The sequence below is a fragment of the Indicator indicator genome, chromosome 16 (assembly GCF_027791375.1).
Source record: "Indicator indicator isolate 239-I01 chromosome 16, UM_Iind_1.1, whole genome shotgun sequence".
In the NCBI taxonomy this organism is placed as follows: Eukaryota; Metazoa; Chordata; class Aves; order Piciformes; family Indicatoridae; genus Indicator; species Indicator indicator.
Window position 1 is genome coordinate 14,067,414 of NC_072025.1, and position 26,699 is coordinate 14,094,112.

At 47.4% G+C, this 26,699-nt stretch overlaps 2 protein-coding genes across 3 annotated transcripts in view; one reads left to right on the top strand and one right to left on the bottom strand.

Annotated features, from left to right (window-relative positions):
• The window catches only part of SPG11 (SPG11 vesicle trafficking associated, spatacsin), a 48,364-nt gene extending 33,014 nt beyond the window's left edge, over nucleotides 1-15,350 (bottom strand). The window contains exons 1-12 of the mRNA XM_054387915.1: nucleotides 15,139-15,350; nucleotides 13,957-14,147; nucleotides 12,992-13,219; nucleotides 11,305-11,503; nucleotides 10,107-10,244; nucleotides 9,013-9,461; nucleotides 8,240-8,385; nucleotides 7,019-7,151; nucleotides 4,163-4,318; nucleotides 2,056-2,237; nucleotides 1,726-1,902; nucleotides 354-425 (exon numbers count right to left, since the gene is read on the bottom strand). Coding sequence (XP_054243890.1) covers nucleotides 354-425; nucleotides 1,726-1,902; nucleotides 2,056-2,237; nucleotides 4,163-4,318; nucleotides 7,019-7,151; nucleotides 8,240-8,385; nucleotides 9,013-9,461; nucleotides 10,107-10,244; nucleotides 11,305-11,503; nucleotides 12,992-13,219; nucleotides 13,957-14,147; nucleotides 15,139-15,350 — 2,283 coding nt within the window. The remainder of the gene's footprint in view (nucleotides 1-353; nucleotides 426-1,725; nucleotides 1,903-2,055; nucleotides 2,238-4,162; nucleotides 4,319-7,018; nucleotides 7,152-8,239; nucleotides 8,386-9,012; nucleotides 9,462-10,106; nucleotides 10,245-11,304; nucleotides 11,504-12,991; nucleotides 13,220-13,956; nucleotides 14,148-15,138) is intronic.
• Nucleotides 15,351-15,925: 575 nt separating this feature from the next.
• On the top strand, nucleotides 15,926-24,805 carry CIAO2A (cytosolic iron-sulfur assembly component 2A). 2 transcript variants are annotated; one of them, XM_054388041.1, is made up of 5 exons: nucleotides 15,926-16,081; nucleotides 20,136-20,300; nucleotides 21,118-21,167; nucleotides 22,824-22,869; nucleotides 24,683-24,805. In XM_054388041.1, exons 1-5 carry the CDS (start codon nucleotides 15,955-15,957, stop codon nucleotides 24,778-24,780), a joined length of 486 nt encoding a protein of 161 aa, XP_054244016.1. In that variant the 5' UTR covers nucleotides 15,926-15,954; the 3' UTR covers nucleotides 24,781-24,805. The 2 variants fall into 2 exon arrangements, with proteins under 2 accessions (XP_054244016.1, XP_054244017.1); XM_054388042.1 differs by lacking the exons at nucleotides 21,118-21,167; nucleotides 22,824-22,869; nucleotides 24,683-24,805 and adding an exon at nucleotides 20,800-20,845 and having other exon boundaries at nucleotides 20,136-20,334.
• The last annotated feature ends 1,894 nt before the right edge of the window (nucleotides 24,806-26,699 follow it).

The window sequence follows — 26,699 nt, forward strand, 5'->3', positions numbered from 1 at the left end:
TAACCCACTGGAGGAAAAAATGTAGGGATCACTGAGGTCAACACATTGCAGTCACAAGAGGGTCCAAACTTCATTATGGGTGCAAGCAAAGGAGAATTAGATCAGAGCCAGAACAACAAAAAAAGGACATTTGGAACTATTTTTAGGTTAACTGCAGGCATGTCAATGACTTCATATCAGCAGCACCACTGCAAGGATGGAGGGACAAAAGCTGTTTGTTCCCATTCTGCCAGGGTGTTCAATACAATGCTTTCTCACAGGGTAAATGCACACCAGACTTCAGAACAGTCTGGTCTCATCCATCACCCCTCTATCATTTTCATCCCCCCAAAAAAAGCCTTTTCCACACTCACCAACAGATCTCGAACGTGTTTGTCAGCTGTGTAGAAACAGATCTTATGCAACTCCTCCTGCACGTCAAAGCCCTAACAGAAAAGAAGATACTCAGGGTATGCAAAGTGCAAAAAGCAGCCAGAGATGATAGAATAAATGCATCCAGTTCCATCCCAAAGCACACAGCCTTTCACAAGCATGCTTGTGATGGTCACTTCCTCAGTTACTGAAGGTGATCTGTGTGATGTCTCCAGCATGGCTGGAGATGAAATGTGTGCCTGGTAAATATCAGACCTGCCACAACTACCTTTACACCTTGCTGATCATTGCATCAGTCAATACATGCTCATAGTCTCCCTCAGTGCTTTGAATCACAGAACTGCTTGGGTTGGAAAAAAATCTCTGACATCATCAAAACCAACCATCGACCCAACACCACCATGGCCACTAAACCATGTCCCCAAGTGCCATGGCCACACATTTTTTGAACACCTCCAGGGATGGTGACTCCACCACCTCCCAGGGCAGCCTGTTCCAATGCCTGGCCACTCTTGCAGGAAAGAAATTTTTCCTCATCTCCAACCTAAACCTCCCCTGATGCAATTTCAGGCCATTTCCTTTTGTTCTGTCACCTGATGCTAGGGAGAAGAGACCAAACCCATCCCACCTTGCTCCAAACTCCTTTCAGAGAGTTGTAGAGAGCAAAGAGGTCTCCAGTCAGCCTCCTTTTTTCCAGACTGAACAATGCCAGTTCCCTCAGTTGATCCTCACCAGATCTGTTCTCCAGACCCTTCACCAGCTTTGTTCCCTTCTCTGAACACACTCTAGCCCCTCAATGTCCTTCTTGGAGAGCCAAAAACTGAAGCCAGGATCTTAGGTGCAGTCTCAGCAGTGCTCAGTCCAGGGATATGACCACTTCCCTACTCCTGCTGGCCATACTATTCCTGATGCAGGCTATGGTCCTGGTGGTCTTCTGGGCCAATCTAGGCACCCACTGGGTCATCTTCAGATGGCTGCCTCCCAGCACCCCCAGGGCCTTTTCCACTGGGCAGTTTCCAGCCATTCTGCCCCAAGCCTGGAGAGTTCATGGGGTTGCTGTAACCCAAGTGCATGACCCATGACAAGTGGCTTTGACCCATTGATCCAGCCTGGACAGATCCCTCTGCAGAACCTTTCTACCCTCAAGCAGGACAACACTCCCACCCAATTTAGTGTCACCTGCAAACTTACTGAGGGTGAAGGCACCAGTGATCAAAGCAATTCTTTGAAACAAGTTGATCTGCAGTGCAGCAGGTGTGGTGTTGGAACCAACACATCCCTAGGACACCTAAATGCCTCCCACACTCTCTCAGCATTCATTTATTTTGTTAAGACTTACTGAACACCTCTCACCATGTTCCTTAAAAGCTCAGAGGCCTTTCTGGTGTTGTCCTTCAGAAGACAGTCATAGACCAGGTTCAAACCTGTCTGAATAAACTCTGGGAGGCTTTGGGCAGGATGCTGCTGTGTTCGGAAGAAGATCTGGGCCTCTGGCATTTTGTTGCTCAAGATGGCCTCAGCAATGACTTCCTAAAAGGGGGATACAAAAAAAAAAATGGAACAGTCTGGTCTCATCCATCACCCCTCTATCATTTTCATCCCTCCAAGAGTTTAAAGACATGTCCATATCAGCAATGTCCTTAAATATATTTAACAGGAGCAGTAAACAATGACTCATTTTACCTCTGCTGTCAGCTTTTCCCACTTGTGGCTTTCTTCTCCCAAAAGCAGGTCTTCATCAAGCTCCCCTCTTCCTGTCTGCACTGTGTTCACTTGTGGGCGAGGATACTTCCTCAGGAATTTTCTCAGTTTAATAATGTAATCAGTTAAAATATCTGCCCCTTTCTGCAGGAATCCATCGAGGTCTGCCAAAGAGCACCCAAGAGATCACTTCAGCAGACATGAACAAGATCAGCTAAGCAGAAATGAGCAAAACAAAGTGTTTAGTGCTCAGCAGTGCTGGCTGACCCTGGCTAATGGAGAGGATGTCTCAGAGGAATGGACACATCAACTCAGCACTGCACTTTGTACAGGGATTGACACCATCCCACCACCATCAGCTCACTGGCAGGACACAGTTACAATCCTGCCAGTGCTCCACAGAGCTCCTTCTGTCCTCATCCAGGTCTTTTCTCCTTTAAGGGCCAACTAAATGAGAACTAAGTTTTTATTAATCCTAACCACTGGGTAGTTCTTTTGGAGTTAGAATCTAGCACATGGAGGGACATGAATCCTCCCCAACAGCGGACAAGTGGTGTGCATGAGGTCACTTCACATTTTAGATGGCCTAGGATCAAGGAGGATAAAAGCCAAGTCTCACCTACATGAAGGTGAGCTTTCTTTAGAGTGACCTATATAAAATCTACACAGTGAAAGCAAGGAATGAAAGATCCCAGCCAATGGAAGATGTTCCAGCCAATGGAAGATGTTCCAGCCAATGGAAGATGTTCCAGCCATATCAAACACCTCTAGGTTTTTCTTCTAAGGACCTGAGCTTCTAGACCACTCTGTAGAGTAAAGATAGCCATGATCTAGAGGTGCTAGATGCCCCATCCCTGGAAATATTCAAGGTGAGGCAGGATAGGGCTCTGAGCAACCTGCAAGAGGGTTGGATTGGATGATCTTTAAGGGTCCCTTCCAAACCAAACCATTCTATGGTTCTCTTCCTGGACATGTCCTAAGGATGACACTTCTTTAGCTACATTTCAGTTCTTAGTTACCTTTGGGTCTTGGAGGTGTTGGGTAGAAGGTTGGACTTGATGACTTGATGATTTTAGAGGTCTTTTCCAACCTTAATGATTCTATGATTAACCAGTTCTTAGTCAGACAAATTCCGTTTCAAATGTAGGGACTTTGAAAGATAACATTGATATAGTAAGAAAGAAAACTATTAAAAATCATGTCCAAAAATGATTAACAGTTAATGATGTGCAGCTTTTAGTGTCAGAAGGAACCAGTTCTGCTTTAAAATGCTCTGCCTGTTGGTCAACAGACCAAATCCCACCACTGACAGGGATTCAGACCCAAGCAGCAGGACCCTCTATGTAGAGACAGCTCACCTGACTTTTCTCTAGCAAAACAAAGTTGTCCTCTGAGATTCTGTCATGCTCACAGAATCATTGAATGATTTGGTTGGAAGTGACCTTAAAAATTATTTGAAGAATGATATAAAGAACTTAGAATAAAGAATTCACAAAATCATTGAATTGTTTGTGTTGGAAGGACCTTAATGATCATCCAGTTCCAACCCCCTGCCATGGGCAAGGACAGCTCATACTAGACCAGGTTGCTCAAGGCCCCATCCAACTTGGTTTGGAACACTTCCAAGCTTGAAGCCTCCACAACTTCTCTGGGCAACCTGTTCCAGTGCCTCATCACCCTCATGGGGAAGAATTTCTTACTTGAAGCCATCGTCCCTCCTCCTGTCACTCCATACCCTTGTAACAAGTCCCTCTCCAGCTCTTCTGGAGGTCCCTCCACATACTGGAAAGCTGCTCCAAGGTCTTCCCCAGAGACCCTATTTTGGAATAGCTTCCTTCCAAATGAGCTACTCAAGTTATCTGCCTCAGAGAATAACAGCCATGGGAATTATTATTTTAGAAACAGCCTTAAAAAAACACATTGTGTTTTTCCAAGTGATTCCAAGTGTCACTCCATGCCTTTCCCCTCTAGCACATTGTGGCTTTAGTTCAAGGCAAATGTAGTCCTTTAATTAAAAAAAAGAGTTGTTCTTAGCTACCTAAACAATGACACAAGACACTGCTGCATGATTCAAAATGAGAATTCCCACCTTCTGTGTGCACAAAGATTTCTTCCAGCTGCTTCGTAAGGAAAGTCAAGGTGAGGTGTAGCAGCTGCTCAGAGAATTGTTTGCTGTGAGGCTCCAGATCATTTTCTCTGATTGCTGAGCAAAGCAAATTCAGAGCTGGCCTCAGCTCTTCCAAATCTGCAACATTTACAAACAAAGTTATAATATCTGCATTTTACCATGGGACTGATCACGTAAATTTAGAATTAAAAGTAAAAAGTCCTAAAGGGACTTTTTCTCAGATGTGCTAGAAGGTTGGACCAGATGATCTATGAAATAATCACAGAATCACTGAATGCTTTGGATTGGAATGGAGCTTTGAAGGTCATCTAGTCCAACACCCCAACAATAATAAATTAAAATGCTTTGCTTTCACATCAAAATGCTCAATATATTAATGACAGCACCAGAACACAACGGAACCTCTGCACAGTCATGACAGCAGCAGAACACAACAGAACCTCTGCACAGTCATGACAGCAGCAGAACACAACAGAACCTCTGCACAGTCATGGCAGCAGCAGAACACAGCAGAACCTCTGCACAGTCATGGCAGCAGCGGAACACAACAGAACCCCTGCACAGTCATGGCAGCAGCGGAACACAACAGAACCCCTGCACAGTCATGGCAGCAGCGGAACACAACAGAACCCCTGCACAGTCATGGCAGCAGCGGAACACAACAGAACCCCTGCACAGTCATGGCAGCAGCGGAACACAACAGAACCTCTGCACAGTCATGGCAGCAGCGGAACACAACAGAACCTCTGCACAGTCATGGCAGCAGCGGAACACAACAGAACCCCTGCACAGTCATGGCAGCAGCGGAACACAACAGAACCTCTGCACAGTCATGGCAGCAGCGGAACACAACAGAACCTCTGCACAGTCATGGCAGCAGCGGAACACAACAGAACCTCTGCACAGTCATGGCAGCAGCGGAACACAACAGAACCTCTGCACAGTCATGGCAGCAGCGGAACACAACAGAACCTCTGCACAGTCATGGCAGCAGCGGAACACAACAGAACCTCTGCACAGTCATGGCAGCAGCGGAACACAACAGAACCTCTGCACAGTCATGGCAGCAGCGGAACACAACAGAACCTCTGCACAGTCATGGCAGCAGCGGAACACAACAGAACCTCTGCACAGTCATGGCAGCAGCGGAACACAACAGAACCTCTGCACAGTCATGGCAGCAGCGGAACACAACAGAACCTCTGCACAGTCATGGCAGCAGCGGAACACAACAGAACCTCTGCACAGTCATGGCAGCAGCGGAACACAACAGAACCTCTGCACAGTCATGGCAGCAGCGGAACACAACAGAACCTCTGCACAGTCATGGCAGCAGCGGAACACAACAGAACCTCTGCACAGTCATGGCAGCAGCGGAACACAACAGAACCTCTGCACAGTCATGGCAGCAGCGGAACACAACAGAACCTCTGCACAGTCATGGCAGCAGCGGAACACAACAGAACCTCTGCACAGTCATGGCAGCAGCGGAACACAACAGAACCTCTGCACAGTCATGGCAGCAGCGGAACACAACAGAACCTCTGCACAGTCATGGCAGCAGCGGAACACAACAGAACCTCTGCACAGTCATGGCAGCAGCGGAACACAACAGAACCTCTGCACAGTCATGGCAGCAGCGGAACACAACAGAACCTCTGCACAGTCATGGCAGCAGCGGAACACAACAGAACCTCTGCACAGTCATGGCAGCAGCGGAACACAACAGAACCTCTGCACAGTCATGGCAGCAGCGGAACACAACAGAACCTCTGCACAGTCATGGCAGCAGCGGAACACAACAGAACCTCTGCACAGTCATGGCAGCAGCGGAACACAACAGAACCTCTGCACAGTCATGGCAGCAGCGGAACACAACAGAACCTCTGCACAGTCATGGCAGCAGCGGAACACAACAGAACCTCTGCACAGTCATGGCAGCAGCGGAACACAACAGAACCTCTGCACAGTCATGGCAGCAGCGGAACACAACAGAACCTCTGCACAGTCATGGCAGCAGCGGAACACAACAGAACCTCTGCACAGTCATGGCAGCAGCGGAACACAACAGAACCTCTGCACAGTCATGGCAGCAGCGGAACACAACAGAACCTCTGCACAGTCATGGCAGCAGCGGAACACAACAGAACCTCTGCACAGTCATGGCAGCAGCAGAACACAACAGAACCCTGCACAGTCATGGCAGCAGCGGAACACAACAGAACCTCTGCACAGTCATGGCAGCAGCGGAACACAACAGAACCTCTGCACAGTCATGGCAGCAGCAGAACACAACAGAACCCTGCACAGTCATGGCAGCAGCAGAACACAACAGAACCTCTGCACAGTCATGGCAGCAGCAGAACACAACAGAACCTCTGCACAGTCATGGCAGCAGCAGAACACAACAGAACCTCTGCACAGTCATGGCAGCAGCAGAACACAACAGAACCTCTGCACAGTCATGGCAGCAGCAGAAGACAACAGAACCTCTGCACAGTCATGGCAGCACCAGAAGACAACAGAACCTCTGCACAGTAATGGCAGCAGCAGAAGACAACAGAACCTCTGCACAGTCATGGCAGCACCAGAACACAACAGAACCTCTGCACAGGCATGGCAGCAGCAGAAGACACCCTACACATTGTGCACCATTTCTCTTGTTTCCCCAAAGTAGGGGAGTTGCAGTGTGGCATCACCCAAATACACAAGAGCAGAAGCAATTCAATCAATTCAATCTGCTGCTACAAACACACAGCCAGAAATCGAAAGGCAATGAAATTCAAACCTCTGTGGAGCTGAAAGTGTTTGACTTACTTTGCAGGTAAGACTGGGATGCACTAGCAGGAGGCTGGTCAGGTCCAGAGCAGGCTGCAGACAAACTGAAAAGATTTTCTTTGCTTTTTAAAAATAAATCTACTGTGTCCAGCTGACGATTCTCCAAACCTGCCTGGACAAACAGAGAATCACAGAATCACAGAATGGCCTAGGTTGGAAGGGACCTCAGAGATCATCTACTCCAACCACCCACCATGGGCAAGGATGCCCCACAATTAGACTTGGCTGCTCAAGGCCTCATCCAGCCTGGCCTTGAACACCCTTAACTCAGCACTGTCAGGTCACCACCAAACCATGGACCTAAGCACCACATCTCCACAGCTTGGAGACCCCACCAGGACAGGGACATCACCACTGCCCTGGGCAGCCTGGGCCAGACCTTGACAACCCTTTTGGGTCAGAAACATTTCTTTATGTAAATATCAAAGCCAGATGTTTAGAAAGCATTTCACAGATCAGCCTTGAAACTGCCACCCCAGCCTGAAATGTGGTAACACTGGCTTTAGAAGAGTAGCATGACACAAACAAAAAATCAGCTTCCAAGGATTTATTTAACCTAATTAATCAAATCTGTGATATATTTTAACAACTGGCATTTTGCAGGCAAAAAGAGTATTTTTGAAGGTCCAATTAAGAAGAAGGAAAAAAAAAAAAGTGATGCAGAATTTAGTAGAAATTTTTTGGGGTCCATTTAAGAGAAGGTAAAAAGTGCTGCAGAAACTGGCAGAAATTAAGAGACAAGAGGAGATTTGCATTGTGGTCTGGTACATTAAAAATATTTTACTAATTGTTTTGAAGGGGCACCAAGCAACTTCTGGTAGCTTTAAGTTCTCCTCTTGGCTTTAAAAGAGTAGTACGATGCAAACAACAACAACAAAACTTCTCTCAAGGATTTATTTCATTTAATTTCCTGTGATTTCTTTTAATCTCTGGCATTTTGCAGGAAGGCAGAAAGTGCTGCAGATACTATTTTGGGTCTAATTAAGAGGGAGTTTCAAAAGTTATTTCTTTTAGAATGTGCATTAACTTTGTTGCTGTGTTTCTCCTTTTGGGTTACTTGGGGGGTTTTTATTGCTTATTTATTAACTATTTGCTCCTAGGTTATTCCTAATAGTGTCTAAAAGCACCATGAACGTTGCTAAAATGCCTTTAGGAGTTTAAAGAGGTGTTTCTGGCTCCCTGTAAGGCAGATTTCTTTACCTCTAGTGCATGTATTGGAATTGAGCATCGCTCCCACCCATTGAGATGACAAACGGCGTCGACCACTCCAGCGCTGCCGTAGATCATCAGTCTGTTCAAAAACTCTTCTTGAGTTAAACCAAACAGGACTAAGCAGAGCCCATCCTCTAAAAATCAAGAAAATCAAACCATCATTAAACACAGAGAAGCAACTTGTGACACGACAACATTTCTGTCTCTTGTCTTATGAGGAGCGGCTGAGGGACCTGGGGTTGTTCAGCCTGGAGAAGAGGAGGCTGAGGGGAGACCTTCTGGCTCTCTACAATTCCCTGAAAGGAGGTTGGAGTGAGGTGGGGGTTGGTCTCTTCTCCCCTGTATCAGGTGATAGAATCAGAGGAAATGGCCTGAAATTGCATCAGGGGAGGTTTAGGTTGGAGATGAGGAAAAATTTCTTTCCTGCAAGAGTGGTCAGGCATTGGAACAGGCTGCCCAGGGAGGTGGTGGAGTCACCATCCCTGGAGGGGTTCCAGAAATATGTGGCCATGGCACTTTGGGACATGGTTTAATGGCTATGGTGGTGTTGGGTTGAAGGTTGGACTCCATGATCTTAGAGGGCTTTTCCAACCCAATTTTATGGTTCTACAGTTCTCTTCTGAAACAGTGACAGAGAGCTGCTGAGGGTCCGTTTGGATCCCACCTCCACAAGAAAACATCAATGAGCCCACAGCAGCCAAAAAAAAAAAGAAGCTTTTATCAGAAGGCTACATCAGAATGGTTATCTACACCCCCCTCACCTGTCAGCAGCAGACATGTTGGCACCTCTGCACTGCAATCCACATAAACACTGGTTTTGCTGAAGGTGTAATAGGTCACATCTCCTGACTCAAAATCCCAGAGAGCAAGAGTCAGTCCTCTGTCAGCTGTGAACACCACAAACAGGGCTTTAACTCCAGTGACCAATTTACATTCCAGTTTCTCCACTTCTTGTGGTGCTTCTAGGGGGATTTGCTTCCATTGCTGCCTTGCCCCATCGCTCTGTACTGGTTTGGAAGGGGCCCATGAAACAACCCGTGGAACAAAAGCCAACATCTTCTCAGGAGTTTCATAGATTTCAGGGTCATGATCTTCAAGGTGGGTAAAAAACTGGTACCAGGGTAAATTCAAGTCATTCACTGAATTTGAAGAACCTGGTCTTCCTCTCCTTACTCTGTCACAGAGTGAGGCTAAGTGTGCCTTCCAGGACCTGGGGTGAAGAAAGAAGTTGCCTATGACATCAGGTATCACACCAAGAAGAACACATATAAATAAATTTTAAGTGTCTTCAGTTAAACTATGTGCATTTTAGGCTTATAGATTCCATCCAGCATCTTGCTTTTAACCTTAAAATGTCCAATTTATTTCTTTGCAGTCAAGCTAGGATGAGAGGCAAGGGCTTTGAGCTGGAAGAAGGGAGATTGAGACTAGAGATTGGGAAGAAATTTGTTACAGTGAGGGTGAGACACCGGAACAGGTTGCCCAGGGAGGTTGTGGGTGCCCTCTCCCTAGAGGTGTTCAAGGCCAGGTTGGATGAGGCCTTGAGCAGTCTTGGTCTAGTGGGAGATGTCCTTGCCTATGGGAGGGATGTTGGAACTAGATGATCTTTAAAGTCCCTTCTTTGGTGTGAGGGCCTGGAGCAGGCTGCCCAGAGAGGCTGCAGAGTGTCCTTCTCTGGAGAGATTCCATTCCAAGATGGCCACTGTGATCCTGGGCAAGCTGCTGTGGGTGCCCCTGCTTTAGTAGCAGGGCTGGACTGGGTGATCTCCAGAGGTCCCTTGCAACCCCTACCATGCTGAGATTCTGGGACTCTGTGAAAATCCAGCCTTGTTCAGAAAGGATTGTCATTACATACCTGTCTGTGCGGAATGGCAACGACAAAAGCTCCATGCTGTAGTCAGAACTAGCAAGATCATCCTCATCAAGTCCTTCAGGGGGTTTCATTGGAAGAGTTTCACCATCTCTCTTACAGAGCAAATGCCCAGGGAACTGTCTGTGAAGAAATAAATATGACATCTCAGCTCCCTCAGATGTTTTTAAGATTTTTGGGTTTTTTTTACTTCACGTTCAACTCCTGCAGGAGTTATCAGGGAATCAGTTTGCTCTCAGGCTGAGCCATCAAGACCTCATCTTTACCCCAGTTTGGAGGTGGACACCACCTCTAAATTACAACCTAGCCCTCATTTATCAACCCTAACCAGTAAAGCTCTATGAGAAGAGTTTTAACAATCCCATCCTCTCCAGAATTTCTAAAAGGTACTAGCAGGCACCACAGGCTCTAAGTGACAGCATGGACTATCACCTTCCAAGGAGAAATGCAAAGTCCAGCACAAATGATTTCTATTTGTTAAAGGGTTAAATTGGTGCAGATTCCTGTTTGTTAAAGTGGCAGAGCATAAATTGGAGCAAATAATCAGAGAACAGAATTCATTAAGGCTGGAAAAGACCTCCAAGATCATTAAGTCCATCTGTTAAAAAATGGGCAATCTTTAAACAAAGATGGGGCTGTATCTGGAGTACTGGATCCAGTTCTGGGCTCCCAGGTTCAAGAAGGGCAGGGATTTTCTGGAGAGGGTACAGCAAAAGGCTGCAAAGATGCTGAGGGGACTGGAACAACTCTGTGAAGAGGAAAGACTGAAAGATTTGGAGCTTTTTAGTCTGGAGAAGAGCAGCCTGAGGGGGGATCTCATCAATGCTGATCAATACTTCAAGGGTGGGTGTCAGGAGGGTGGGGCCAGGCTTTGTTCACTGGTGCCCAGCGACAGGACAAGGGGTAACGGGCACAAACTGGAACATCAGAAGTTCCATCTAAAGATCAGGAAGAGTTTCTTTAATTTAAGGGTGATGGAATCCTGGAGGAGACTGCCCAGAGGGGTGGTGGAGTCTCCATCTCTGGACACAATTCAAACCCACCTGGACACGTTCCTGTGTGTCCTTCTCTAGGTGATAATCTCCAGAGGTGCCTTCCAACCCCTACCAATCTGTGATTCTGTGATCTCTTACAGATCATGTTAGCTGTACTCAAATCTTCCACTTAGGAATCACAAACTGACCTGAAGTAGATGTTCAGATCCACTGGGATGGCAGAGTTGGAAGAACTGATGATGACAGCAGTGCTGAGGTCATGCGACACCTTCACGGCGCTGAGCGGCGATGCGATGCCTGCGCTCCTCTCCCCATCCTCCACACCTCCCTGCCAGAGTGCCACGTTCACCTTTGCTAGATTTGCTCCATCAAAAGAGTCAAATATGTCTTCAAATAGTGTCAAAGAAAACAGCAGGCCTCAGGTTGTCCACCAAACAAGAGGTTAACAGAGAAGAAAACAGCGAGGCAACTCTGTGGTCCAAGTTGACCTCCGCACACCAAACTGTTGTTTGGTTTACAGGAGCAAGGTTCCTAAGTTCAGCTGGGATCAGGAGGGAATTGTGCTGGGTGCTGTACAAACACAGCCTGTGCCACCTCAACAGTTCATAGAATGGTTTGGGTTGGAAGGAACCTTGGAGGTTACCCAGTTTCAACCCGCTGCCACTGGCAGGGACACCTCCCATTTGGTTTGTACTTAAGGGGCAACGTAGGCAAATAGAAATTAGCAGCTATATAATTAGGAATAAAAATTAACCTGATTTTACCCAAGTGTCAGAAAAAATGGATGAAGAGTGAGTTCAAGTTGAGTATCTTGTGGAACTCAGCCAGCTTTGAGTCCCTGTTCTTTAGGATACAGAAGTTAGCTGGTTTCCGAGCTGTGATTTCCTAGATTAGAATGGTTGGAAGGGACCTTGAAGATCATCGAGTTCCAACCCCCTGCCATTGGCAGGGACACCTCATTAAGTACCTCATTTGTACTTAAGGGGCAATGACATATTAGCAATTCTACAATTAGGAACAAAAGTTAACCTGATTTTAAGGTGTCTTTTTACATGAGTGTCAGAAGTAATTGATGAAGAGCAAGTTCAAGTTGAACACCTCGTGGAACCCTCAAGCCAATTCTGAGTCCCTGTTCTTTAGGATACAGAAGTTACCTGGTTTCCAAGCTGTGATTTCAGATTCATAGAATGGTTTAGGTTGAAAGAGACCTTGAAGATCATCTAATCCCAAACCCCCTGCCACGGGAAGGGACATCTTCCACTAGACCAGGTTGCTCCAGGCTTCATCTAGCCTGGCCTTGAACATCATGAGACTGCATCCAAACTAGCCTTGAAACATTATGAGACTGTGAGGGTGGTGGAACACCTGAACAGGTTGCCCAGACAGTTGAGGCCCCAGCCCTAGAGATATTCAAGGTGAAGCTGGACAGGGCTCTGGGCAGCCTGATGTAGTTGAGGATGCCCCTGCTTACTGCAGAGGGGGCTGGACTGGATGACCTTTGGAGGTCCCTTCCAACCCAGACCATTCTATGATTCTATGATTCTTCCCTCCATATTTGAAGATAATTTCTAAAGGATGTAATTAAGCCAAGACTTCAACCTTTTATACCCAGATCCACACATCAAACATGCTGGAAATCAATACTGTAGTGTGAAACATTTCCAGTGGCACGTTGGGAAACTTCATTTGAGCCACAACTATGGCATTTTGTACCACAACATCCAGCACTTGGCTGCAGAACCCCTTTACTGAAAGCACCTCCAGAACAGACACTTGAATGTCTCACATGAAATTTCTGCTAGACAGAACTAAGAGAAACAACTTTGCTCTTCCAAGGTGATTCACACTGGGATCAGTCTCTGCTGCAAAGGATACAAATCCAGCCAGAACTGTCCAGCAGGAACAGGATCCCCCTGCAGAAGTCTGTGTCTGTTACCCTGTCCAAAACTTGTGGAGGCAAATCAAGGGCAAAGCAGTGACATGTCTCTAAGGGTGAGTCTCTCCCAGGAAAGGTAAGATGGACAATGATAAACTTGTTGAGCAGAAGTTTGCATTTGTTGTTTCCAAAAGACAGTATCCTCACAGAGAAAATTGCAGACAGACCTGTAAATGTAAAGATATTTGAGGGTTATAGCAGCCTACTTATTTGTGATTTGGGAAGATACCTCAAGAAAATGACAGCTCAAACTCTTTCCCTCTGCTGCCATCCTAATAAAAGCTGGGATTGGGGAAGGGAGAGGACTTGGTTTTGTTCTTTCTATATCAGGAGCACTGCTTTTACAAGTTTCCTACAACCTTTTAAGTGGACAGTACTATGAAGAACACCAAAAAAAAAAAAATCCTCCCAAAAGAGTGTTTTCAGACAGCACTAAAAGTGAAAACTGCACTCTGGAAATAAAAATACTTTAGCAAGGGAAGCTGTTGAAGAATATGTAAAACATCAAAGGTCTAGGTCCTGGAGACTGCATATTGTAACAGTCCACAATGCTTGGTAAGCACAGAACACACAGTTCAACCAGAATCAGTCCCTGCAGGATTAGTGAAGAGCCTTGTCTCTGTTTTCTTCCCATCAGTTCCAATGTCAAAGGGAAAATCTGAGCTAGCAGCCTTGCATGAGTCTGTTTCATTAAAGTTTCTTTTTGTTTCATCCAAAAACCTTACTCTACACACCTTTAATTCCCTCTACCAGTCTTTGAATACAGAAATGTCTCTTGATGGCTTGAAACCAGTGTGAAGATACCTGACACTTCCCTGATGCTCAGTCCTCCTGCCTCCATTTTCACCAGCTCAAATAGAACCAGACCTCTAATCACATCAAACAGAGAGGGAAATCTACTCACTGATGTTTTTCACTTGGAGGTGCTTTTTAAGTGTATCTTCCTTACAACTGTGCAGGGCAATTGGGTTGTGTTTTCCGTCTTCTAGAGAGAATTCATAGACAAACAGCTCATGACTTTTACTAAAAGCCAGGATTTTGGGCTTGTCTGCTTGCAGATCATCATCATCATCTTCTGTGCTCTCCCACATGAAGCTGAAGACACAACAAGCAGTTTGTTTATTGACCTTCATCTCTCCCCACATTTCACACAGTGAAAGGTTTTGGAAGTGTGGTTATGATGGGTGGGTATCATTTTCATCTTTGCAGTAAAGATTCTGCCACCACCCTCCCTCCCCTCCTATTCCATCTCTGGCAGAGACTGCAACACTTGAGGAACCCCTGCTCCTCTTCCTTTCAAGAATACACAAGGGTTTTTCTGTCCTTCTGTGCTTCTTTTCTTTAGTTATCCCTGACGTGCCCACATGAGTGATGCTCTATTTCAGGAGTTCAAGGAACAGGAACAACAGCATTGCCAGCTAGGGAGGGCCAAACAGATTGCCCATTTCCACAGCTTTTCCCTCTCTGTTGCTCAGGCTCCACAACCCTTTAGGTTTCTGTTTCCATACCTGCTCTCCTATGGAGAGGGGAGCAGCTACACAGGAAACACCTAGAAGACCACGTAGGATAGTGCAGAGTGAAACACAAGACTAGAGCACCACGACGGAGGTGATATTGCTTGACACGTTTAGAATCACAACTTGACTGTGGTTTTTGACTCAGCATTAAAAGCTACTAAAGGCAAATCAAAAACATCTCGTGACCACTGAATGTCATGAACAAGAGCTTGCTCCTGACCAGCAGACGAGGAAGTCAGAGTCAGGGCACTGTAATTTTGAGCCAGAACACAAGAAATCCAGACATTTGGTGGTGTTGTTTTTATCTACTGCAATTAATACACCCACAACCGAACAAATAACTAGACATAAATAAACAATGGAGCGGAGAGCACCCCACTCCAAGGCAGAGTGTGAAAGTCCTCTTCAGTCCCCGGCAGCTTTCAGGGCTGCCCTCACCTCTCCAAGACTGCTCCCCTTCAGGGAGCTCCCTCAACCCTGCTGTCCACCCGGCACCTCTCACCACAGCAGAACGACACTAGGGGACCTCTCCCGGCCTCCCCTTCACCTTCTCGCCCCCTGCCACTTACTCAGCCCAGTTTCCCGGGAGGACGCTGCCCCGAGCCCGGCCGCCTCCGCCCGGCACCAGTGATTCCAGGTAGATCCCACCAGAGACCAGGAGACTGCCGAGAGCGCCCTGGCCTCTGCTCAACCGGACGCGGACTGCATCCCGCAGGGAGCCCCGCGCCTCCCCCGAGAGGGACGCCAGCAGCACGCGCAACTCCCGCTTCGACCCCTCCATCCTCCTGAGGGAACGCCGTTACCCCCGGCCTAGGGACCGCCCGCGCCCCAGACCGCCACCATCTGAGCCGGGGTGCAGCCTTTTTCCGGTCAGCTGACAGCGCCGGCGCGACTACAGCTCCCAGCAGGCACCGCGGGCCAGGGCATCTCAGCAATGCATGTTGTGAGCTGTGGTCTCTGTGAGTAGCGGCGGTCTGTGAGACCGGGGGAGGTGGCTGCCGGCGGGAGCCTTCATAGAGCAGAGTCGTTGTAATCGTTTGGGTTGGAAGAGAGCTTTTAATGCCCATGGAGTCCAACCATTAACCCAGCGCTACCAGCTCACCGCCCAACCATGGCCCTCAGCACCACATCTCCGTGGCCTTGAAACCCCTCTACGGATGCGGACTCCACCACCTCCCTCGGTCAGCCTGAGCCAGGCTTTCACAACCCTCAGGAAGCAGAAACTGTCTGTAATGTGGAACCTCCGCCTCCCACTGGCGGAGCATAGGCAGCGCAGCTCCGCCCCCAGCCCTTCCCTGGCCCCGCCCCCGAGGAGCTTCCCACTGGCGGCGGCCGACGGTGGCCGTGAGGGTTCGTTTTGCGCACTCCCATGGCGGAGCGGGAGGATGTCGGTGGTGCTGGGGCTGTTGTCGAACACGCTGAACAGGGTGCTGTTGTACTCCGGGCTGCGTAGGGGCTGCCATGCCCCCCGGAAGCAGGCCATGGAGCAGGACAAGGCGCTCGAGGTTTACGGTGACTGTCGTGGGGTGGTTGAGGAGGGTGGTGGGTTCAAGGGTCGCACCTCGGGGAGGGCTTGGTGTGAGAGGTCGTGGGGGATCCTGTGAGGAGAAGCGAGGCGAAGGGATTGAGGGAACGTGGGGAGGGGGTGTGTATGAAGCGCTGTGGGTTATGAGGCACCGTGCGGGCCATCGGTGTTGTGCCCTTGGCGTGTGAGGTTAGGGAAACCAAGGCCCTGCCAAGCCCTTGGCGGGGACCGAGAGCTGTGTCCCGCGGTTGAGTGCGTGGGGACGCTCCTGGGGAGCTCCTGAGGGGCTGGAGGGAAGCTGGCTGCTGTTGGTGTGGGGCAGAAAGGAAGGACATTGTGGGGTAGGTGTGGTGGGGGGTCTGTGAGGGGCTGTGGGACAAGGGTTACGAGGGGCCCTGGGGGCTCTTGGTGCTGTGCCTTGGGGTGCGAGGTGGGGAGAGCCAGGTCCTGCCCAGCCCTTGGTGGGGCCCGAGAGCTGTGTCCTGGGGTTAAATGTGTGGGAACACTCCTGTGGGGCTCCAACGGGGCTGGAAGGAAGGTGGCCGCTCTTGGTGCCGGGCAGGAAGGAAGGGTATTTCGCTTACTTGAGCACTGGAATTGCTGTCGGGGATGCGGGACAGGGAGGGGTTACTCCTGAGGTGCTGAAGGGTCCAGGAAGCCTTAAGGGCAGGGGAGGGGTCAGGCTTGGGTTCCAGCTTTCCCCAACACACTGTAAGCCCCAGGCTGTGCCTGGAGATAGGTGGGATGCTGTGGCCTTGGGACAGGGGATATGCCATGGCCACTGTTAGGATCCTGAGCAAGGAGTGTGCTGAGAGAACTGTGTGAGTGTGTGAGGCTGTTGGGTGATTCTGCTGCTGCTTCCCAGCTCCTGAGTGTGTGGGAAAGGGGCTGGAGTGCTGCTGGGCTTGCTCAGTCCCTGTGCTGGGGGGAGTTACCATAGTGTTTCATCAGCTTAGAAGAGGAGCTGCACACACCTGGAAAGGCAAGTAATTCCAGAAGGGTCAGCCAGTCAGTCCAGAGAAAGGGAGATTTCTGTTACTGAATGACTGAGAGGTTTGTGAAATATGGAGAGATTTCATCTCTGGGAATGCTGCCTGTAGGATCTGAGAGCATTCCAAAACCATTGTCAAGCTCCTAGGCACTGTTATTTTGTAGGCAATTAGGAGTGGTGTGAGGCTTTAATGCAGCATTGTACACAGTGCTAAAAAAGAATAAGAGGAAACAACAAACAAAACCTGGTTTTACAATTTGAGTGATGTTTAATACTTCAAAACATCAATGGTTCTAAGTAAGAACTTAGGTTACCCACTGGAACCACTCAAGTAGCCCTCTTGCTTTCACTTCATCCACAGGGTTATGCCTGGGTGTGATCTGTGCAGAACTAAAGCATCTGTCCATGTGGAATTTAGATTTGAAAGGCCAGGGGCATCCATGAAGCCCTGCTGAAGTCAATCAGCTTGTATTCCTCTTGCTGCTGGGTGAAGGAACTGATTTTTCTCATGGGTCTTTTCGCATAGGAAGAGGATAAAATTTAAAAATAAGGGAAGAAATGTGTCAGAAATCAGAGGGAGACCTGTGTGTGAAGATAATTGTGCTGTACTTAGATGTGAAGTCATTTCTTGCTTGGATAGGCTGCAGTAGCTGCCTAAGGCTTGAAGTAAAAGGTGATACTAGAGCCAGAACAATGGAGGAGAGGTGAAAATTGGCTTTTTTGTTGGTCTGACAAGTGAGGCTGTGCATCTGTTAGCTGGTGAATGTTCTCATAAAGCCAGACAGTGTATTTGTTACCATCATGATCTTTAGTGCAGCTGAGGGGACAGTTACCAGTTCTTGGGGGGTGCAGACCAAACAGCTTTGTGACATCTGCTGTGTCCTCAGCAGCATCACATCCTCGTGTAGACAGAGAAACAGAGGCTGGGGCCTTCAGAATGAGCCAAGCAATTCTCTGCTTCCCTGGAAGGCAGGGAACAGGACTCAGTTCCCTCACTCATCCCAAGTTCTGGCTGATGGTGTGAGTGCTGACAGCTTGTTTTGGAGGGCAAGTGTTTCCCAGCCCTCTTGAAACACTTCCCAGGTCCGGAGAGCAATCTGAGAGGCCTCTGAAGGAGGGTAAAGGTTTGGAGAAGGTGAGGTGAGTCCCAGGAGTGAAAGCTTGTGCAAACACAAGCCTTCAGGGTCTGTCACTGACTTCAGGCATACCCTGCTGAGATGGATGGACTCCAGACAGGCATTCCTGCCTGCTTCCTTCCTTGCTGGGAGTAAGAGAGTGTCGGTAGTGCCGTGGAGCACTGAGATCCCTGCTGTGAGGCTGGGTCTCTCAGCTCCATGGCAGGAATGCAGCAGAAGCAGCTTTGCAGCTCTGCAGGGCTGGCTGGGTCTGTCTGTACCTGCAGGTAGACTGGAGTCATCTGCTGCAGCAGGGGCAGGGGTCACATTTGCTCCAGCAGTGCTGTTAGCTGCCGTAGTGGAGCTGTTGGTAGGGTGGCACTAAAAATAAAATCACTACAGCCAAGCTAAAAATACCCACCCATGCCTTTTGTTAAAGGATACAGGTTAAGAGCTGGTTTAGTGACCTTATTTAGAGCTGAAATGCTGGTACTTGCAATTCTGAGGGGCAAGCAGCTGCAGGCAAGGCAGAAGCAAGTGCAAAGTGGTAGCTGGGAGCTTCCTAGGCTTGGCCTTCATTGTCCAAATGAGTTGAGCTGGGTCCATGGCACTGATGAGACCTCATTGCCTCTCCTTCTGAGCTGCATTGCTCAGCAAACACTCTGAAACACCCTTCTGTCAGGTTCTTAGGAACTTCCAGAGTTTGTACACTCCCCTGTGCAGTGTTTTCTGTGCTGTCCTACAATCAAATATCATACCTTTTGAACATTGTTTCAAAACTTCTGCTTTATGACAGAATAACAGCCACTGTGATTCTGTTTCCTTGTGTGCTGACACCTCCTTAAGCTAACCCTGAGCACGTTGCTTCCCTGCAGGCAGGGCTGCTGCTGTTTCCTAGACAGATGGCTTCAAAAGTTTAATATAAGGAAGTGACCATTGCTGCAGCTAAACTTGGATGAATGCAGTATTTCTGTACTGGCTTTCCTTAAGATGGCTTCAGATTCTTATCTGTGAGGCCCAGAGAGGGAAGTGGAGAGAAGAGGAGAAGGAAATCTGGCTTGTCTGGTCAGTTAGGGGTTGACAAACCTGAAGGGCAAGCAAACCTCTCTGAAATACTACATCTGGGGGGTAGGCTAATATCATAGAATTGTTTGAGCTGGAAAAGACCTTTAAGCTCATGAAGTCCAACCATTCCCCCAGCACTGCCAGGTCACCACCAAACCACGGCCCTCAGCACCACATCCCCACAGCTTTGAAACCCCTCCAGGGATGGAGTCTCCACCACTACCCTGGGCAGCCTGGGCCAGGTCTTGATGACCCTCAATGGGAAGAATTTTTTCCTCATGTGCAACCTAAATCTCCCCTGGGGCAACTTGAGACCATTTCCTTTTGTCCTTCTGCTTGTTCCTGGGAGAAGAGACCAACCCCCACCTGGCTGCAAGCTCCTTGCAGGCAGTTGTAGAGAGCCAGAAGGTCTCCCCTCAGCCTCCTTTTCCCCAGGCTGAACAACCCCAGGTCCCTCAGCTGCTCCTCACCAGACCTTTTCTCCAGAGCCTTCACCAGCTTTGTTGCCCTTCTAAATGGTGGGACAAAGTGCTGAGCAGTGCCCCTGGCAACCCCAGGTCCCTCAGTGGGCTGTAGTTCCAAAGGTAATACTTGCCCTTTAACAGGCATGTTTGGATGTTTATTTATTATAATGGGGTTGCAAAAAGAACAACAAAGGTAGAACTGGAATGTGAAAGAGTCCTGCCTGGGGGAACAAGAAATGCTTCAGTTTCTCCAATTGCAAAGCAAACTGCTGAGGTGAGGTGATGCTGATGTCTACAGCTGTGTCATTTCTTAAGAGAAACAAAAAATGTTGGAAAAGAAGGTTTGTGAGGAAAGTTAGATTTGGGAAAGCCACTTAATGAAGTGGCCATTTCTCTTCTGCTGCAGATATAATCCGCACCATCCGGGACCCAGAGAAGCCCAACACTTTAGAAGAACTGGAAGTGGTAACAGAAAGCTGTGTGGAAGTGCAGGAGATAGGTGAAGATGAGTATCTGGTGATCATCAGGTTTACACCAACAGTACCTCATTGCTCTTTGGCCACTCTCATTGGTAAGATTTGTTTCATCAAGCATAGAATCGTGGAGTGGTTTGGGTGGGAAGGGACCTTTCAAGCTCATCCAGTCCAACCCCTCTGCAGGCAGCAGGGACAGCTGCAACCAGAGCAGGTTGGTTGGAGCCTCATACAACCTGACCTGCAGTGGTTGCAGGGATGAGGCAGCTCCCACCTCTCTGGGCAACCTGTGGCAGCCACTCAGTGTCAAACATTTCTCCCTTCTCTCCAGTCTGAATCTCCCTTTTTCAGTTCAGACCATCACCCCTTGTCCTGTCACAACAGGCCCTGCTCCAAAGTCTGTCCCCAGCTTTCTGACTGACCCTGTTAAGCACTGAAAGGCCACCAGAAGGTCTCCCTGCAGCCTTCTCTTCTCCAGGCTGAATCAATGATTCATGTTGTAGTGTGGCAGGGTAGCTGGTTTGAGCAGGAATTAACTGGTTAATATTTTATTCTTCTACCTTAGTGTGCAAAACCAACTTGTCCTCAGCAGTTAAGTGTGAAGGTAGTTTCAGGTTGTCTGAATAATATCAGCCTCAGTTAAAATTCAGTATTCTTTGGCCAAGAATTGCATTTTGAGGTCTCTTCTGGCAATGCAGACAAACCAAACCCAGGAAAAAAAAAACATGGGGACACCCATCTAGTTTTATTAAGTTAGGGCAGCTCTTCAGAGAAGCTCTCTCCTCCAGTTTGTGCTGCTCAGAATGCAAAAGGGGAAAGCTTGTCTGGTGGCTTTTGGTTGTTGAATATGGATTCTTTGCAAATGCACTTCAAACCTGGAAGTTTTACAGGAAAATCTCTGGTTTGTTTCAACAGGCCTTTGTTTAAGAATAAAGCTTCAGAGATGTTTGCCTTTCAGACATAAGGTAAAGTATCTGGAACTTGCTTTCAGTGACAGGAGTCTGTGCCAGGTGGTGAAGATGTGTAAGCTGCAGGGTCCAGCGAGCTGTGCTTAAGGATGGGCTGGGGTTAAGGATGTGATTAAGGAGGCACAGAGTGTTGCAGGACAGTGGTGCTGCACTGAAGGGGTCCCTGAAGGGCTGTGCAGCTGCCTTTCCTGTACCAAAGACCTATCATTGCTGCACCTCTGAAATCCACTCTTTCAGGGGGTTCCCTCACCAGCTGTCAGTTGGATTCTGGCCAGGTGGAAGAGTGTTCAAATGCAGTGTTATGAAGAATCAAAACGTTACTCTTATCTTGAGGAAGATTAATTTGGCTTTCTGCACTATTTCAGTATCTTCTAAGCATCATAAGTACGAAATACAAAGAGTTCCTGACTCTGCTGTGCAATATCTGAGAGGGCTCTCCAGTGGACCAGCCCTCTGTGAGCAAGCCCTGGAAGCAGCAGCAGGTTAGACACCAATTCAGCAGAGTTCCACTGCTGTATGTAGGCATCAGCTAGGAAGGAAAACTTTAGAACAGGTTGATTACAGTTAGAAGAGCTGCAGAATTTGAGCACTGAGGGGTCTCTTCATGACTTTTGTCTTAGGACTGGTGGCTTGTGGGCCTGACTTTGGTCAAGGCACTGTTCCTAACTGGGGCCAGCCCTGCCCTTACTGCTGGAGTGTAAGAAACTGAGTAGGAAAGAGTTAATATATCCTTAATATACCCTTAAATGTATCCTTAAAGTTGTTAGGTGTTAGCAGGAGCTAAGAGTAGGGCTTGAATGACAAACAGCATCTTCTAAAGACCTTTAGAAACTTACCCAAAATGGTGTAAAGTATAAATGAATTAGCTGAGGATTTCTGGTGCTGGTTTATTTTTTTTTTGGTTGTTGTTGCTAGCTTCATCTTTCCAGCTAAACAATGTAAAATGAGACTTAGATTTCTAGAAAATGAGGTGAAGAGGGATTTGTTTTGCTGGACACAATGTAACAAACAGGTTTAGCTTCAGTGAAAATAGGATCAAAGGCATAAGATTTGTTTACTTTACAGCAGTTCCACATGTGTGAGGGGTTTGCTGCTGTTGTTGTTTTTCCCAGGCCTGTTGAATTCATGAAGGTGGTTTAGGTCAGGAAATAGATGCTGCATCACACAACCATCTTCTAATCCAATATCTGTGATTCTAATCACTGAGCAAAACTTATCAGGAGTAGCTCAGGAGCAATCTCCTCCTAAGGATGTCTTTTCAAGGGTGCTTGTGGAGGTGCTGGTTCTTTACTGTTCCTGAGTTGTGGCCTGCAGAGAAGTGGCTGAGAAAGCAGTGCCAATTCTCCACACTGTTTCCAGCAGCCTGACTGCAGTTACTTTCTCAAGAGCAGTTGATATGAGTGAGGAATAAATGAATGCCTCCACAACTCTGAAGGAAGACTCTTTGGGCACCCCTCTCTGAAATGGGGGAAGGAGATTGTCTGTTGCAGTGAAGCCTAAGAGGAGCTCCTGACATAGATGTTCACAGACAAGAAGAGGGGATCAAAGTGGAATTAAACACATTGTGTGTGCACTGTACAATGATTTTTCTTCTAGCAATGACTATATGCAGCTGCTGCTGCATGCATCTAACATGAATGATCTCTCCTCTAGCTGGAAATCTACATATCTGAGGGTACACATTCCACTGAAGAGGACAGTAAGTAGAGCTTATGAGTGAGTGCAGCTTTAGCCTGTGTCTTTGCCTGCTTTTGGGAAGTCCTTTCCTTCCCCACCTTCCTCTCCATTTCACAAACAAACTCACTTAAAAGCTTTGACATGCAACCTGAAGTTTGAGGCTGTTTCAAAAGCTGTTTTGGGAACAGTTTCCTTTGTGTTGTTGTTTTGTGGTTTGGTGGTTTTTTTTTTTTGTTTGTTTTTTTTTTTTTTTTGTTTTGTTTTGTTTGGTGTGGATTTTTTTTTAAACAAACAAAAAACTCCCACAGTTCTCCCAGGTGTTAGGCTGTGCTTATAACAAAAGAAGTTGCTGCTGTGCTGCTGAAAAAGTGAACATCAAGAACTTCCTGACTGGTTGATCTTCACATCACCATAAGAAAAAATAGATGTTTCTCAGTCAGTGCTTTAAACAAAAGGCAGAGGATATGGAAATTCTTTCAGAGCTTCAGCAAATCACTGTCTGAAACAGCTGTAGAAGCCTTTGTCCAGGCAGTGTCCCAGGAGTTTTGTTTTTCAGCATAAATAACTTTGCATGGTGGCAATCAGTTCTTTTGACTGACTAGAAGTAGAACCTGGAGAACTTGGACTACTGATTTGCCAGGAATTTCACACTTGATTTTAAGACAGGTGGTTAGAGCACCTTACATTCTTTTCCTGAACTAGAGAAGTAATAAAAATGTTTGGGTTTTGATGGTGGGGTTTGTGTAACTTGAGCTAAGCAACAAAAATGTTTGGTTCCTGATGGTTACTTTTTGGTGTGATTTGAGCTAAGTGTAAAAAAAAAAAAAAAAGTTTGTTTTTTGATGTTTTTTTGTGTGTGTGTGACTTGAGCTGCCTTTTGCTCTGAATTCCCTATGGATCCTCTGTCCTTTCCTGGCTCTTGAGCACCTTCATGTTCTTCTTGTCTTGCCCTTCTTCTGTTGTGGCTGGCACAAGCTTACTCTAGGCCATGCAGCTTTAGAAGTTCTGCCTGTGCAGTGCTTTATTAATTGTACAATAGCCTCAGCTCTGGGTAGTATGCAGATATCTTCCACTAAAGAGAAAATTGGAAAGGAAGCTGTCACAGTGTGCTGTTACTGCACATTTCCTCAGTCTCTGAGCTGGCATCTCACACAAATCACAAAATGGTAGGGGTTGGAAGGTTCCTTGATCTTCAGATCAAGTCCAACCCCCTGCCAAGGCAGGGTCACCTAGAGAAGATCACACAGGAAATGCCCAGGTGGGTTTGGAAGGAGATGGAGACTCCACCCCCAATCTGGGCAGCCTGCTCCAGAGCTCCAGCACCCTTAAATGAAAGAAATTCCTCCTCATGTTTAGATGGAGATTCTGATGTTCCAGTTTGGAGACTCCAGAGATGGAGACTCCACCCCCTCTCTAGGCAGCCTGCTCCAGAGCTCCAGCACCCTTAAATGAAGGAAATTCCTCATGTTTAGATGGAGATTCTGATGTTCCAGTTGGGAGACTCCAGAGATGGAGACTCCACCCCCTCTCTGGGCAGCCTGCTCCAGAGCTCCAGCACCCTTAAATGAAGGAAATTCCTCATGTTTAGATGGAAATTCTGATGTTCCAGTTTGTGCCTGCTGCCCCATGTCCTGTCACTGGGCACCACTGCAAAAAGCCTGGTCCCATCCTCCTGCCACCTACCCCTTAGATATTTATAAGCATTAATTAGATCTCACCAGGCTGGGAGAATCCCCACTGTGTTACCTTGGCTTTGTCACGTTGCTGATGCAGTGTCTGTGAAGTGTACCTCTGCAGACTGCTTCTGACCTGACTCTGTGTGTGATGTTTTGCAGTCAACAAGCAAATCAACGACAAGGAGAGGGTAGCAGCTGCCATGGAGAACCCAAACCTGCGTGAAATCGTGGAGCAGTGTGTCACAGAGCCTGACTAGCAGCCCTGATCCTCACAGAGTTACCATTTTGATACATTTCTTAAAACATCTTTGTTTAAAAAAAAAAGGAAAAAAAAGAAAAAAAAAAGGAAAATAATAATAATAATCAAGGCCTTGAGTTTAATACTTGAGTTCTTTTTATCTTCCACAGTTTTTTTTTTTGTTTGTTTTTTTTTTTTTTTAAAGAAGTTGTTTATAAGAGAAGATTTAAATTATGAGGAATTAGTCTCTGAGATAAAGTGATGTGTATAGTGTTAAAAGTTTGTAATTTCTGGTGTCCAGAGAAATATTTTATGATTAAAACCCATCCACATTGCCTTCTGATGGACATTGTGATATCCATTCAGTTTTGCAAGTTCTATTTCTACGTGGTTTCAATCACTGCACTGGAAAAATAAAACCGGATTCTTGTACTGAAATGCTCCAAGCTCAGAAATTCTCTTTTTTTTTTTGGTTTTGTTTTCTTTAGGCTTAGATCTCTGTCAGAGAAGGAAACATTTCACTCAGCTGCTTCTGTGTTGATAAACATGTTAAAGCTGAGATGAATCCAGAAAAGGAGTTTGGAACCCAGGGACTGGGGGGCTAGAGCTGGGACACTATTCCTGCTCAGTATTTGTGCCTTTCCCCTCGAAGTACAAGTTCCTGATTCTGGAGGCTTTGCTTTAGAATCCCCCTGAGGGTAAAGTTTTCTGGTGGGCAAGGTCTTGGCAGTTTGATCCTGCTTTGTCTTACAAGTCACCTCTTTAAGCGCTGAGAGGCCACCAGAAGGTCTCCTGGAGCCTTCTCTTCTCCAGGCTGAACAACCCCAACTCTCTCAGCCTGGCCTCAGGCTGTGGCCTCCACTGGCCCCACTCCAACAAGTCCATGTCTCTGCTGTGCTGAGGACTCCAGAGCTGGATGCACTACTCCAGGTGAGGTCTCAGCACAGCAGAATCCCACAGCCCTTCATTCCTCTGGTTCCCCCTGGCCTGTTTCTTTGTGCTGCTCCCTCCCTAATCTTATCTGGGATGTCCATGATGTTGCCAGCTGTTGTTTGTGTTCTCTCTGGAGAGGGTTAGTTTCCATTGCAGCTGTGGATTTGACCATGGATTTACCTTTCCCTGAAGAACTGGACAGAGATTCCTCTCTCAGCTGTACATCCAGAGGAAATGATGTTCAACATCTACCATGCAGCCAGAGGAGGGCCTTTGTGGTAAATATCTGTGTTGGGGGAGAGAGGCTCCTGCCACCATCTCGTGCCCTGAAAGTCCATTTGGATGTCCCAGGGCTGTGTTATCTGGAGGAAGTGGTTCATGAGAGGTTTAGGGAGCTGTTCCTCCATGAAGTAGTAATCACTCCACTCGTGTGGCCTCGTGTTTGGTTAAGCAGTGAGAAATCCTGGGAGTTCAGCTCAAACATCTGCTGAGGTTTCAGGGATTTGTAACCATTTCACTAGTAAGCCCCAGAAAGCTTTCCTGGAGGCATGAAATGATGGAATGGACTCCAGCAAGGCTCTGCACTATAAACAGTGGGGGGACCTTCTCTTTGTAACCCAGTAAACTGACACATGTCACAGCTGTGCCAACAGCAGCTCCTCATCTCCCTGCCTTCAGTGCCAAAGCTGTCCTACCAAACAACAAAAGGGAGAGGAGAGAACAATTCCCTCCTCCACAGCTCACAGCACCTCTGCAGCACTCTCAGTTTGTGTGTGGGGAAAATGATTAAACTCCAGCTACTCAGCTTCAGTTCCACTCTACTCACCTTTCACAAGCCTTTGTTACCCTCATTTGCTCACCCTGGATTAACCCTGAGGGAAAGGTCTATGTCCTTCAGCAGCCCTTCTACAGATGCCTCAGCAAAGTGTAATTAGCTGTGAGCTTAATTGTGGGACACAGCCCTGGCCACTACCTCAGCTGTTCAGCAGCCTGTGAAGGGGATTA

Coding starts and splice junctions, on each gene's coding strand:
- CIAO2A (XM_054388041.1), top strand. CDS start 15,955: ATGTCGGTGGTGCTGGGGCTGTTGTCGAACACGCTGAACAGGGTGCTG. Junction 16,082..20,135: donor CAAGGCGCTCGAGGTTTACG/GTGACTGTCGTG, acceptor CTTCTGCTGCAG/ATATAATCCGCACCATCCGG. Junction 20,301..21,117: donor CTCTTTGGCCACTCTCATTG/GTAAGATTTGTT, acceptor TTGTTTCAACAG/GCCTTTGTTTAAGAATAAAG.